This window comes from Dama dama, chromosome 20, assembly GCF_033118175.1.
Source record: "Dama dama isolate Ldn47 chromosome 20, ASM3311817v1, whole genome shotgun sequence".
In the NCBI taxonomy this organism is placed as follows: domain Eukaryota; kingdom Metazoa; phylum Chordata; class Mammalia; order Artiodactyla; family Cervidae; genus Dama; species Dama dama.
In genome coordinates this window covers 35,661,539-35,676,693 of record NC_083700.1, presented here as the reverse complement: position 1 = coordinate 35,676,693, position 15,155 = coordinate 35,661,539, and the positions used below count along the sequence as shown (strand labels likewise).

The 15,155-nt window shown below is 35.7% G+C and overlaps 1 protein-coding gene across 1 annotated transcript in view; it reads right to left on the bottom strand.

The window, feature by feature from the left end:
- Positions 1-6,550: 6,550 nt before the first annotated feature.
- LOC133074520 (mitochondrial adenyl nucleotide antiporter SLC25A24-like) overlaps positions 6,551-15,155 on the bottom strand; it is a 77,807-nt gene continuing 69,202 nt past the window's right edge. The window contains exons 9-11 of the mRNA XM_061168443.1: positions 13,989-14,156; positions 7,870-8,020; positions 6,551-6,726 (exon numbers count right to left, since the gene is read on the bottom strand). Coding sequence (XP_061024426.1) covers positions 6,551-6,726; positions 7,870-8,020; positions 13,989-14,156 — 495 coding nt within the window. The remainder of the gene's footprint in view (positions 6,727-7,869; positions 8,021-13,988; positions 14,157-15,155) is intronic.

The following is a 15,155-nucleotide window of genomic DNA, read 5'->3' as shown; positions in this document are numbered from 1 at the left end:
TATTTTTTGGACACCCAGACATCTCTAACTTAGTACTATGAAGAAACCTGAGGAAATATGTTTCTCTGGATAGTTCAATATTCTGGAATTAACTCCTTAATTTACAAGCAAAAATCTTAAGCTTTATTTTTAAAAATTAAGCAATATATATACTTTCACAAAAGAAAAATTAAAGCAGGCTACAGTGTCACGATGCCTTAAAATTTTTTTATAGACCCACAAAATTTAGAGTAGGCTTTTCTTTCCAGGATCACCTGTAGGAGCTATTCCACTAAAGTCTATATATTACCTAGTGCTTCATAGTATGTCTAATGTACCACTATTTCTTGGTATTCTTAATCTATCCTCCCCTGATGTGGTTATTGAGGTCATTATACTCATATGGTCCTTCCCTCGACATAATCTTCTATTTTCCTATGGCAGTGTTCTACTGGTCTGACTTTTCCAGTAATAAGATAAAATTTTATGTTTTCACATAGCCCTGTGTCTTCCTTAACCAGACTTCTTTTTAGTCATTCACAGAACCCATAGCTTTTATAGAAGGGACTTTTAAAAATCATTTCCTTCCTGATATTTTCAGTGATTATAGTTATTTTAAAGGAGATATAGCAGATGTCAGGTCAGAAATTCATTCCTTCCTCTTAAGGCTTTTCTTCTCTGATTATAGATCCACTACCTTGGCTAAGAAAAATCTCTGCTGAGGCTGGTGTAAGTATGAACTCTAACAGAACAATATTACATTTCTTAAAGTTCAGTTACTACTCTACACAGCAAGGAAAGTCAACTACATTAATTGATTACAGGAAAATCACATCAATGACAGTTTTCACTTGTCCTTCCAGTAATAGGTCTGAGAATTCAAGTGTATTCAGGAGTTTCTAACTCCCTCTGTTCAGTTCAGTTCAGTCGCTCAGTCATGCCCAACTCTTTGCGACCCCATGAATCACAGCACGTCAGGCCTCCCTGTCCACCATCAACTCCCGGAGTTTACTCAAACTCATGTCCATCGTGTCGGTGATGCCATCCAACCATCTCATCCTCTGTCGTCCCCTTCTCCTCCTGCCCCCAACCACTCCCAGCATCAGGGTCTTTTCCAATGAGTCAGTTCTTCACATCAGGTGGCCAAAGTATTGGAGTTTCAGCTTCAGCATCAGTCCTTCCAATGAATTCAGGACTGATTTCCTTTAGGATGGATTGGTTGGATCTCCTTGCAGTCTAAGGGACTCTCAAAAGTCTTCAACACCACAGTTCAAAAGCATCAATTCTTCTGCACTCAGCTTTCTTTATAGTCCAACTCTCACATTCATACATGACTACAGGAAAAACCATAGTTTTGACTAGACGGACCTTTGTTGGCAAAGTAATGTCTCTGCTTTTTAATATGCCGTCTAGGTTGGTCATAACTTTTCTTCCAGGGAGTAAGCGTCTTTTAATTTCATAGCTGCAGTCACCATCTACAGTGATTTTGGAGCCCCCCAAAATAGAGTCTGTTACTGTTTCCATTGTTTCCCCACCTATTTGCCATGAAGTGATGCAACTGGATGCCATGATCTTAGCTTCCTGAATGTTGAGCTTTCAGCCAACTTTTTCACTCTCCTCTTTCACTTCCATCAAGAGGCTCTTTAGTTCTTCTTCACTTTCTGCCATAAGGGTGGTGTCATCTACATATCTGAGGTTATTGATATTTCTCCCAGCAATCTTGATTCCAGCTTGTGCTTCATCCAGCCCAGCATTTCTCATGATGTACTTTGTATATAAGTTAAATAAGCAGGGTGACAATATACAGCCCTGACATACTCCTTTCCATATTTGGAACCAGTCTATTGTTCCATGTCCAGTTCTAACCATTGCTTCCTGACCTGCATACAGATTTCTCAAGAGGCAGGTCAGGTGGTCTGGTATTCCCATTTCTTTAAGAACTTTCCACAGTTTGTTGTAGTCCATACAGTCAAAGGCTTTGGCATAGTCAATAAAGCAGAAATAGATGTTTTTCTGGAACTCTCTTGCTTTTTCGATGATCCAACGGATGTTGGCAACTTGATCTCTGGTTCCTCTGCCTTTTCTAAATCCAGCTTGAACATCTGGATGTTCACAGTTCATGTACTGTTGAAGCCTGGCTTGAAAACTCCCTCTGTAGTTTATCATTAATATCCCGTCATCAATATTAATGTAATTAACATCATCATCGTAACAATTATGTACTGGGCTGAACATCAAATTATCTAGTAAAAATATTTCACACAAACCCTATGGCAAGTGAAACAGTGTCATTAGCTATTCCTTTAAATAGCTAATGCGTGTGTGCGTTCCCCTTTACCTTCAATTTTTCTAGGTGAGCAAGCAGAGGGAAGCCATAAGAGCTTAAAGTTTGGGATTAATTCAGTAGGTGTTCAGTGAGCACAATACCACCTCCTAGAAAGCAACTTGAAAATTTATGAAAGAATTTTAAAATTATTCTTAATAAAAAATTAATTTTGGAGTAGTTTGAGATTTACAGGAAATTTGTGATGATCATACAAAGAATACTGAGGTATTTCATGCCCAGTTTCCTCCTGTTATTAACATTTGTAATTAGTAAGGTACATGTATCACAAAGAAGCAATATTGCTAAGTTATTAACTGAAACCCATAGTTTATTCACATTTCTTTGTTTTTAACCTGCCACCCCTTTTATTGTCCAGGATCCCACCGAAGATACCACATCCTGTCCAGTCATGATGGCTCCTTAATTTCCTATTGGCTTGGCTATGAGGGTTCTCAGATTTTCTTTGTTTTTGATGATCTTGAAAAACTTTGATGACAGTTTTGTGGAGTACTAATCAAAGAATTTTGTAAACTCTCACTCAGTTTAGATTCCTCTGATGTCTTTCTTATAATTATGGGGTTTTGGGAGGAAGAAACAGAGGTAAATTGCCATTCTCACCACACGGTACTGGTAATACATATGATCAGTATTGAGCTTCCCTGGTGGCTCAGACAGTAAAGCGTCTGCCTACAATGCGGGAGACCTGGGTTCAATCCCTAGGTCAGGAAGATCTCCTGGAGAAGGAAATGGCAACCCACTCCAGTATTCTTGCCTGGAAAATCCCATGGATGGAGGAACCTGGTAGGCTAGAGTCTGTGGGGCCGCAAGAGTCGGACACAACTGAGCGACTTCACTTCATATATCAGTATAACTTAGCTGATACTGACTTTGACTAGCTGGCTGAGGCAATGTTTGTCAGATTTCTCCAATTAATCTAAGTAACTTTTCCGCCTTCCATATTACACTCTTTGAAAGTCACTATGCATAGCCCACACCTAATGAGTGGGGAATTGAGGAGTTAATTCTACATAAATTATTTGGAATTCTTCTGCAAAGAAGAGTTGTCTCTTCTCTCCCGTTTATTTATTCAATCATTAATTTACATTAATGTGTACTCATGAATATTTTATGTTGGATTATAATGCCATACCACTTCATTCTGTTGCTAAAATTTCTCCAGCTTTGGTGATTTGGAGCTCTTTCTGTGGGCTCCTATGCCCCGTCGACATATCTCCTTCAGTGTGTGCACATGTGTGGGTTTGGCTTTTTGTTTTATTTGGTTTTGTGAGCACTTCTTTACTTTCTGGTACTACAAGATGCTTCAGGGTCATCACAGGTCCTTACTTCCCGATTCCCAGAACCAGTTATTCCCTGGAGTCCTTCTTCCTTATTGGAGAATGGTATTAGAAACCAAGATTTGGGCATAAGATGTGCTCACTGCTACAGGGGTGTTGTTTCTCTGGGGCAATTTCAGCTGATGATGCAAAGAAACATAGGTGTGTATGCTGTAAATACAGCTAACTACAAATGTTCCCTAGATGTAACTATCTGTATCTATATTAAGATAAATATGAGTTCTTACTGATGTCTCCAACAGTAGTCCTTAACACATAGAATAGGGCCTCCTGCTCTTGTTTATCTCTAACTTCCACTCCAACAGTGAGAAAGGTGGCTCCCATCATCTGCCATCATGTACTTAACTATCAAATTTCAGTATCCATGTATGCACATGTTAGTTGCTCAGTCATGTCCTACTCTTTGCAACCCCATGGACTGTAGCCCGCCAGGCTCCTCTGTTCATGGAATTCTCCAGGCAAGAGTACTGGAGTGGGTTGCCATTCCATTCTCCAAGGGATCTTCCCGACCCAGGGATCAAACCTGAGTCTCCCACATTGCAGGCAGATTCTTTACCGTCTGAGTCACCAGGGAAGCTCATACATGCATAGTGGTTTCAGAATTGTTAAACTGTACCTCTGTGGGAAGCAATTTTTATCAACTATAGCATAATGCTCGTGTGCAGTTCTCTTTGCCTTTAGTCTTAACAGACTTGTGGAAGCACTTTTTGATGGTCATAATGTTTGTAGGGGTGGCTCTGACATTTATAAGGGAGGACCCAGGAATACTAAATGTCCTGAAATGTGATGCACAATTCTGCACAAAATATTGCATACATGACTTAAACATCCCACTGGCCATGTGTGCAAGTAAAACCTGTTTATTATCTATTTTTACACAGTTTTAATTTTCATTAAACATTTCAAGAAAGTATCATGTAAATCAAGGGAAAATCACATTTTTTTTGTTCAGAATGTTACCAAGTAAACATTTACCATTTGGGAAAATAATGACACTGATGGTAACACTGCTTGTGGTATTTGAGCTGCCAAAGCAACTTCTCTGCATCTGTTGTTGTCACATGTGTAATTCTGTGTATGTATACAATCATGCTTATTTATCCTTTATTTTAAATGTCAAATACAAGGAAAAATTGTCTAAAGATTCAACTGAATATATTTGTCTTACTTGGAGTTCCTGGTTCCAATGAAATGAAGTAGATGCTAAGTTTTTAATTGTTCTACTTCTCTTAGAAACTGGAGGAAAAGTAAAAGGAAATAAAATCCCTTAAATACATTTCAGTGAAAATGGGAGAGAGTGAAAATCTGAAAATTTCAAAATTGGGCATGAGTGCTGCCCTACGGCCCCTAAGAAGTTGGCATAGGAGTTTGTAACACATGTCCTAGGGAGGAACAGAGGACTCATCAGTAGATCTCAGAAATCTCCACAAAATGTTGTACTCTCAGAGAGGGCCCTATGTGTAGAGGAAACTATGTTGAGCAAGACTGAAACTGGATATGACACATGAAGGGGAGAGGCAAAAATAGAATGCTCAGAAAGTGCTGGTGGACTGAGGCCCTGAAGGTGCAGATTTCACCAAGTTCCCACACACTAAACCTTCTAAGATTGCAGCATCTTGGAAGGTGATTACTTTGTTTCCTGGTGATGGAATCCTTTAAAGAATGTGTGCAAGCCCACTGGTCCTTAACTAGGCTGGGTTTAAGAACCCAGCAAGAGGAGATATGACTACACAAAGGCAGCAATTTTAAGTTGTCCCATGAGCAATGAAGCTTAGAAAGCTACCTTGGCCTCCTCTACCAGAAAAAGATGTGCCCTGGAGAAGGGATGAAAGTATTCTGGCTAATGGAAAGTATTAAGTGCCATTGTAGATTAATAACTTTGCATTATGGTATAAACCTTAGACTTGTGAGTAATTTTGGTTAATTTATCACCAAGAAACTGATTACCTTGAGGAAATGAATAAAGTCAAATTTTCACATCAGCAAGGCTAAGTCTCCAGGCCTGGACTGTATCTGTTTAGCCTGGAAGTTCTTCAGCTGAGTCTGTTGTGGCCACCAGCCCATTACCACTGTCTCATCACACTTTTATTTAATTCCAGCATAGAATATGATTCTTTTTTTCATAAAACCAAGAAGAGAGATTTGGAATTTCAACTGACTCAATCAACTCCTAAGTTGAAATAAGAATTGCTTTCAGAAATAATGGATTTAATTTTAAAAACTCAAATGTTTTTCAAGCAGAAGATAAAAGAAAATTCCTCCAATGCTAATTTGTTTTCAGTGCTGACTTACTTTAAACAGTTGAAAGTATCAAGAATAAAAACCAACAATGTTTACATTTGCAAATGAAAGTACCCAGAGAAATAAGCAATGTGTTATAATGTCATCACTATTCCATCTACAATCTGATAGAAGGAATTATGAAACTCACATTTTATTTTGCTTAAAAGAAGGGAACTAGACTGATCTTCCACACAACATCAATTTTAAATACACTGATTTTTCTTCTAGTGTATAAAATATTTTCAAGCTCTGCTTTTTAAAAAATTGTTTAAATACAAAAAAGCTAACACAAACTGCTACAACTAACCAAATGTTTTATACAGTGTTACTATGGTATCTTCCAACCCAATAAAAACAAGTTTCAAGTTAGGATTCTGAGTAGTGGGAAATGTAAATTGAATCTGTGGATGTGAAGGATTTTAAATTAAAGAACTTTAACAGAATAATTATTTAATATATAAATTCAGTAATAGATAAAAAGAAAATATTTTAACAATTACTTGATATCTCTTTCCTTTCAGGAAAAAAGTCAGTTTCTCCTTACAAACAAAGTATTACCTTACAATTAGGTAATTATAGTAAAGGAAACAATCTGATATTCTACTTTCTAAGTGAATCCCACATGTCCTCTCACTTTTTCAAAAGTCACACAGCTAATGCATACTGAAGGAAGCACCTTTATGATGTTTGGCGTGACGCCCCTGAAAAATCCCCTTTTTCCTTCTTTGTTATATATATCTTGAATGAGCTGAATCATAGACGTTGTTCCTTTTTCTTCCAGTGCTATAAAGGAAAAAATCAATGTAATACAATACTTAATCTAAAGACAGTTCAGTGGTTAAAGTGAGAATTCATAGAGGTTGAAATTACTTCAGAGTATGCATCTCTCCCTACATGTAGAATTGTCCTGTGCAGTCCAAGCTGTAGTCTCTAGACACATGAAGCTACACATTTAAATTAATTAAAATTAAGCAAAACCAGGAAATCAGTTTGTCAATTGCATTAACAACATTTCAAGTGCTTGATAGCCCTGTGTCATTAATGGCTACCATACTGGATAGCACAAATAAAAAACAATTCCATCACTGCAGAAAGCCCTCTTGGACAGCACTTGAAATTCTTTCACAAAGGACCTCAAAGGAGCATCTGGAATTGTGTACGACATACATAGTTTGATAGAGGGATAGACAGATCTTCACCTGAACTGCAATATAAATAAATTTTTAAAAATCTCACTAAAAAGAGGAGGAAAAGCATTTGAAAAAAGATAACTTACCACATGACCCCTTGAATAGTTAACTCAGGATGACAATCGGATTATGTGGGGTTTCTTTTTCTTATCAAAAAATGACATGTGTATTTTCTTATAGTCTAAATTCCTAATATTTCACTTGAGAGAAACAAAACAGATACCCTCTACTTAATATCTCTTGCTAAATGTACTGGAATACAAAATAACTGCATTCAGATCCACAAGTGTATTAAGTTCCTGATGCAGACTATGATAAGAGCAGAACTAGGGGGAAATACGTGCATATTGAGCAAATGATGACTCAATTTGAAGAAAGAAAAATCTTTTCTATTGTTCTGCATGGAACTGCCTAATTTGAAACTCTGTGGAAATCATCAATAATTGAAGGAAATGTGGAGAGTTCCAAATAGAACTTTGGAGAAGAAATAAAATCTAAAATTTGCAAGACTCTGCAATAAAACAACAAATCCAAGATTCATGCTTTAAATATCAGAGAATTAGCTTTTGACTTTTTTTTTATTAATTCTACCATTTTTGTTTTTGAAATCATTAATTTCTACTCATTTAAAACAATTTATTTTTAACAGTCTTAAGTTAGTTCTTACTACTGTTTCATTAAAATTATTTTAAATAACTTTTAAAACTTATGATTATTTCACTTATATAAAACTCACCTTGAGCCTGCATACGAGTTCTAATAAGGTTCAGGGGGAAGCTGGCCATCTGACCACAAGCATGAGACAGTGTACTACATCCCAGCAAAATCACTATTCCAGGGTCTAGAGAGCCTCTTGCATGTTGTTCTAGCCAACGATTCTTCAAATGCTGGCAGAAAAAAGAGTAGTAAATACCCTTAAACTACTATGCAAGTCTAAGCACAGCACAGCAAGTCTAAGTAGAACAAAGCTCACTGCTCACTCAGTTTCAATAAACATTTATGAGTAGCTTCTTGATTCAAGAATTATAAAGAGCATTTTCATCGACATCATCTCATTTAATCCCTACAGAAATTTGTTAATACTGTCACCTAATTTTATAAATTTTATAAATGAAGAAAGTAATTCAGAGACTAAATGAATTATCAGGTCAGAAAGCTGAAAAATAATAAGTCAAGCTTGGTCACTTGAATTTAGTAACCGTTCTTTCCAAAATCTTCACAAAAGATTGTTCCTACTCTTCCTTGTACAGAGGAGGCATCTCTGGTGTCCTATTGGGCATCGAGTGCACAGATGTTTTCAAATTAATGATTCATACAATCTCAGGGTGAGTTCTCTGTTTGCTCTCTGTTCATGCTTTATTTTGTTTTGCTTGATTGTTTTGGTCTGTGAGGATATTCAAAGACCCAAGCAAAATCTGGAGATTCTCAGAGGGATTAACAGGACACTGCAGAGAAGACTGGATAATGCACTCTAAATTAACAAATCCATATTTTCTCAAATTTTAAGAAAGATTCATCTTTCTAGATTTGCCTTTCTGTGAGTAAAAATGTCCAGAAAAATTATATACAAGTAATTGCTTGAAAATATCACTAGGTGCTTTTAGAACTATTCATTAATTAAAGGATACAACTCCACCATTATATACTGGGACAATTACTATCAAATATATAATTTGACACTTTTGAAAAAATGAATTTCAAAATGTCCTTACTCAGTGTGCATTTATTAGAGTTATGCAATAATAAAGAGAGAAATGTGTAATGGCACTCTGTCACAACAGCAAAAAATATTTAACTGTAAAAATAAAAGAATGGAGGGAGCCCAACATAAACAGGGGCAAATAATTTATTTTAATACGATCATAGAAAAGAAAATAAATATATGGTATAATATTGAATAAATTCTATGAAAACATAACTGTATTTCTTTCACAGCTAAATTACATTGGCTATCTTTCATATAATGGTGGTACCACTTACCAGAAATACCACTAGGCTTGTACCTAGAGAGATAATTTTCTTGTATTGAGAAAGAATTTTAAGTTAGTCTAGTCATATACTCTCAATGTCCTTATAACCAAGGACATTGTTGGTTGGTATATATTGTTAAATATATCGTATATAATGTTAAATATATGGTATATATTGTTAAAGTGGTCTACCTGAAGCAGATGAATAGCCATAAAATGAAATGACTGGCTGAAGTAAGGGGAGCAACCTATGCTTCACTAGAAGGCTATTTACACTGTCACTCTTGCCTCTCCCCCCATGCCCCCCAATTACTACTCTCCTCAATTCTCATTTTCACAACTGTACACTATTACCTCAGTTTTCTTAGTTTTAACTGATATTACATCAGATTTTTCTAGGGAGCTAAAAAAACCTGAATTTCAGGCCTCTTCCAAGAACAATGAAATCAGAATATCCTAGGATATAGCCCAAAAATCTTATTTTTTAAATATCCACAGGCAGATGATTCTGATATGCATATAGAGTTGAAAACAACTATTTTATCAGCCCTGAGGTACTTAATTATTTTTTCAGACCCCCCCTCTTAACTACGACCTCATAACTATTCTGTAGCTTTTACGTTACTTATAATTCACAGTAAATGTCAGATGTCAACTTAATTCTTCTTCATATGGGTGTTTCAAGTTTAAGGTAACTGGTGCAATAGAAAACTGTGAGACAATCATAAAGAGTAAATTCCTAGGTAAAAAAATGAAGTAATAAGTTTAGAGTAGAATATTTAGAATTTGAATAATCACCACAAATAGCTCTGGAGTATATTCAGCTCAGTTTGGGGGTTTTATTGTTCTTTCTTTTTTTAATTAAACTATAGTTGATTTATAATATTGTGTTAGTTTCAGGTGTACATCAGAGTTTTGTATGTATGTAAGTTTTCAGATTCTTTTCCACTAGACAAAATATACTGAATATAGTTCCCTGTGCCATACAGTAAATTCTTGTTTATCTATTTTATATATAGTGATGTGTATTTGCTAATTCTATGCTCCTAATTTGTAGCCACTTCCCCTTTGGTAATCAAATAAACCATATGTTTATTTTATGTGTCTCTGAGTCTGTTTCTGTTTTGTAAATTAAATCATTTATACTATTTTTTAGATTCCACATATAAGTGATCAAATTGCCAACATAAGTTGACAGAAAAAGCAAGAGAATTCCAGAAAAACATCTACTTCTGTTTCATTGGCTACACTAAAGCCTTTGACTGTATGGAACACAACAAACTGTGGAAAATTCTTAGAGATGGAAATACCAGACCACCTTACCTGCCTCCTGAGAAATCTATATGCAAGTCAAGAAGCAACAGTGAGAACTGAACATGGAACAAAGGACTGGTTCCAAACTGAGAAAAGGAGTACAACAAGGCTATATATTGTCACCCTTCTTATTTAACTTATATGCAGGGTACCTCATGCGAAATTCTGGGCAGGATGAAGCACAAGCTGGAATCAAGACTGCCAGAAGAAATGTCAATAACCTCAGATATGCAGATAACACCACCCTAATGGCAGAAAGAAAATAAAGTTTTGCACTATTTCCATTGTTTCCCCATCTATTTGGCATGAAGTGATGGGACCAGATGCCATGATCTTCATTTTTTGATTGTTGAGTTTTAAGCCAGCTTTTTCACACTCCCTTTCACCTTCATCAAGAAGCTCTTTAGTTCCTCTTTTTTGGAAAAATGTCTCTTTAGGACTTCTGTCCAATTTTTGGTTAAGTTGTTTGTTGTTGTTTTTCTTTTCCTTTTTTGATACTAAGGTATTTTTACATTTTAGAAATTAAGCCTTTGTCAGTTGCATTGTTTGCAAATATTTTCTCTCATTGTGTAGAATGTACTTTCATTTTGTTTACAGTTTCCTTTTCTGTGGAAAAGTATTTCCCATTTGCTTAATTTTGCTTTAGACTCATTTAAGAAAACATTGGTACAGGAAGGGATACAAGATAGTGGAATAGAAGGACTTGAGCTCACCTTCTCTCAGGAAAACATCAAAATCACAACTACTAAAGAACCATAGATAAAATACGCACACTACTAGATAAAAGATCAACAAGGACCTAATGCATAGCACAGGGAATTCTATTGGGAAAAGAATTGAAAAAGAAGGGATATATGTATATGTATAACTGAATCACTTTGATGTACACCAGAAACCAATACATTATACATCAACTATCCTACAATATAAAATTAAAAAAAAATTTAAAGCAAAATATTGGTATGATTTATGTCCAAGAATGTTTTGCTATGTCCTCTTCTAAGAGTTTTATGGGGTCATTATTATATCTAACTCTTTAGGCCACTTTGAATTTATTTTTGTGTATGCTGTGAGGAAGTGTCCTAACTTCACTGATTTACATGAGGCTGTCCAGCTTTGCCAACACCACTTTCTGAAGAGGCTGTCTTTTCTCCATTGTATATTCCTTTCTCCTTTGTCAAAGATTAATAGATAACAGGTATGTGTGTTTATTTCTGGGCTCTCTACTATTCAACTGATCTAGATATATATGTTTTTGTGCCAAAGACACGCTTTTTGGTTATTGTAAATTTTGTAGTATTGTCTGAAGTCTAGGAGGGTTATGTCTCCATTTTATTCTTTTTCTGCAGTATTGCTTATGCAATTCTGTTCCACATAAATTTTAGTATTATTTGTTCTAGTTCTGTGAAAAATGTCATGTGTAATTTGATAGGGATTGCATTAAATCTGTAGGTAGCATTGTGTAGTATGACCAATTTAACAATATTGATTTTTCCAATCCAAGAGCATGGGATATCTTTCCAGTTTTTAAATCATCTTCAGTTTCCCTTATCAATGATTTATATTTCTCAGAGTACAGGTCTTTCACCTCCTTGGTTAGGTTTATTTCTAGGGTTTTTTGGTCCCAATTTAAACAGGAATTTTTTTAAACTTTCTTTTTGTAATATTTCATTGTTAGTGTAAAGAAACTCAACAGATTTCTGAGTGTTAATCTTGTACCTGCTACCTTGCGAATTCATTATTTCTGGTAGTTTTTATGTGGAGTCTTTAGGGTTTTCTATATAGAGTATCCTGTTATTTGCATATAATGACAATTTTACCTTTTCCCTTCCAATTTCCATATCTTATAGGTTTTTTTGTTGTTTGATTGCTGTGACTAGGACTTCTAATACTATGTTGAATAGAAATGGTGAGAGTGGGCAATCCTTGTTTTGTTTCACAATTTAGAAAGAAGGCTTTTATAATAGCTTTCACTGTTGAGTATTATATTGCTGTGGGTTTGTCATAAATATTCCCTCTATATCCTTTTGGTGAGAGTTTCTATCATGAATGGATGTTGAATTTTATCAAATGCTTTCTGTGTATTTATTGAGATGATCATGTGGTTTTCATCTTTTCTTTTGTTGATGTGCTGTATCACACTGATTGATTTGTGTATGCTGAACCATCCTTCTGACCCAGGGATGGATCCAACTTGGTTGTGGTGCGTGATCTTTTTTATGTGTTGCTGGATTTGCAACAAAATGTGTTTGGATTTGTAACAAAAATGTGTTGAGCATTTTTGTATCTATATTCATCAAAGACACTGGCTTGCAATTTTCTTTTTTTTGTGGTATGTTTGATTTGCTATCAAGGTGACAGTGGCTTCACAGAAAGGTCTTTCTCTATTATTACCAAAAACTAATTCAAACAAAAAAACACAAAACAAAAAGTTATTATTAGACTAGCAGACAACTAACATATAAAAAGAAAAGCCAAATAAAACAGACAAAGGATTAATCTCAAAAATATACAAGCAACTCCTGCAGCTCAATTCCAGAAAAATAAATGACCCAATCAAAAAATGGGGCAAAGAACTAAACAGACATTTCTCCAAAGAAGACATACAGATGGCTAACAAACACATGAAAAGATGCTCAACATCACTCATTATTAGAGAAATGCAAATCAAAACCACAATGAGGTACCATTACACGCCAGTCAGGATGGCTGCTATCCAAAAGTCTACAAGCAATAAATGCTGGAGAGGGTGTGGAGAAAAGGGAACCCTCTTACACTGTTGGTGGGAATGCAAACTAGTACAGCCGCTATGGAAAACAGTGTGGAGATTTCTTAAAAAACTGGAAATAGACCTGCCATATGACCCAGCAATCCCACTTCTGGGCATACACACTGAGGAAACCAGATCTGAAAGAGACACGTGCACCCCCATGTTCATCGCAGCACTGTTTATAATAGCCAGGACATGGAAGCAACCTAGATGCCCATCAGCAGATGAATGGATAAGGAAGCTGTGGTACATATACACCATGGAATATTACTCAGCCATTAAAAAGAATTCATTTGAACCAGTCCTAATGAGATGGATGAAGCTGGAGCCCATTATACAGAGTGAAGTAAGCCAGAAAGATAAAGAACATTACAGCATACTAACACATATATATGGAATTTAGAAAGGTGATAACGATAACCCTATATGCAAAACAGAAAAAGAGACACAGAAATACAGAACAGACTTTTGAACTTTGTGGGAGAATGTGAGGGTGGGATACTTCAAAAGAACAGCATGTATACTATCTATGGTGAAACAGATCACCAGCCCAGGTGGGATGCATGAGACAAGTGCTCCGGCCTGGTGCACTGGGAAGACCCAGAGGAATCAGGTGGAGAGGGAGGTGGGAGGGGGGATCGGGATTGGGAATACATGTAAATCCATTCCATGGCTGATTCATATCAATGTATGACAAAACCCACTGGAAAAATAATAATAATAATAATAAAAATAAAAATAAAAAAATTAAAAAAAAACTAGAAAAAAAAATAAAATAAAAAAAAAAAAGAATAAGCTCACCTCATAAACACAAAGATCTATGCCTGCATAAGGTATAATTCCTAGCAAGTTAGGAATATAACCTTTGAAAAAGGCTCTAGCACCTTCTTGCTTCAGAAGCTGCTTGCCACAATCAATAATCCCTGAGTACTGTCCAGTTTTACCTACAGCCAGTCTGGTCTTTATAACCTAAATGTGAAAGAATACAATAAAAATACATTGATCAGATTCATTCAACTCACCTAGCAATCTATTAAACTGTATTAGGTCAGGATGTTTGCTAATTATCATAGAAATAAAAAAAAGCAATCTCAAATATAATTTTAACTTTTTGCTAACTCTTAATTATAAACAACTGATACAGTACAGAGGTTTTTAAAATTATTTAAACAGGAAAATATTTGTGGCTTTAATTGATATACTCTTTCATGTGCTATAGGAAACATATTCTAAAACAAACCAGCTGAGATAACATTATTGATTTAAGATAAAGCAATAACATTCTCGAGGCAAGAATACTGGAGGTGGTAGCCATTCCCTTCTCCAGGGGATCTTCCTGACCCAGGGATTGAACCTGGTCTCCCGCATTGCACACAGATTCTTTATTGTCTGAGCTACCAGGGAAGCCAAAAATAAAGCAGCTATAGCCAAAATTCAAGTTTTAAAAAAGTATATGGTCATGGTAAAGTGAACAACAAGTACGGAAAAAACATTCTATAATATGCTACAAAACACATACTCTGGGAACTATCGTTAACAACAAGGTCTATAAACTAATTTAATATAACTTGGGTTCATTTTGTGCTCATAAAGTAATAATATAACATGGGTTATTAAGACAATATAGCCTCTTGTAGGCTGTCTGTGATCCATATTCCTATGTTTAGTGTAATTCTTCTGATAGAACTTCACTTATTGTCCTTTTAATTTCTATTAAGCTAATTTAACAGAGTTCCAGATACACTTCTCAAAGGAGGAAATGGCAACCCACGCTAGTACTCTTGCCTGGAGAATCCCATGGACAGAGGAGCCTGGCCAGTTCTGGCCCACAGCGTTGCAAAGAGTCAGACACAACTGAAGTGACTTAACATGCACACATGCAGATATACTTGGAGAAATGGCTCTCTAAAATATCCAAGACAAGAAAAACACAAACTTTGTCTTGATTGGGCAACTGTATGTCTTGAT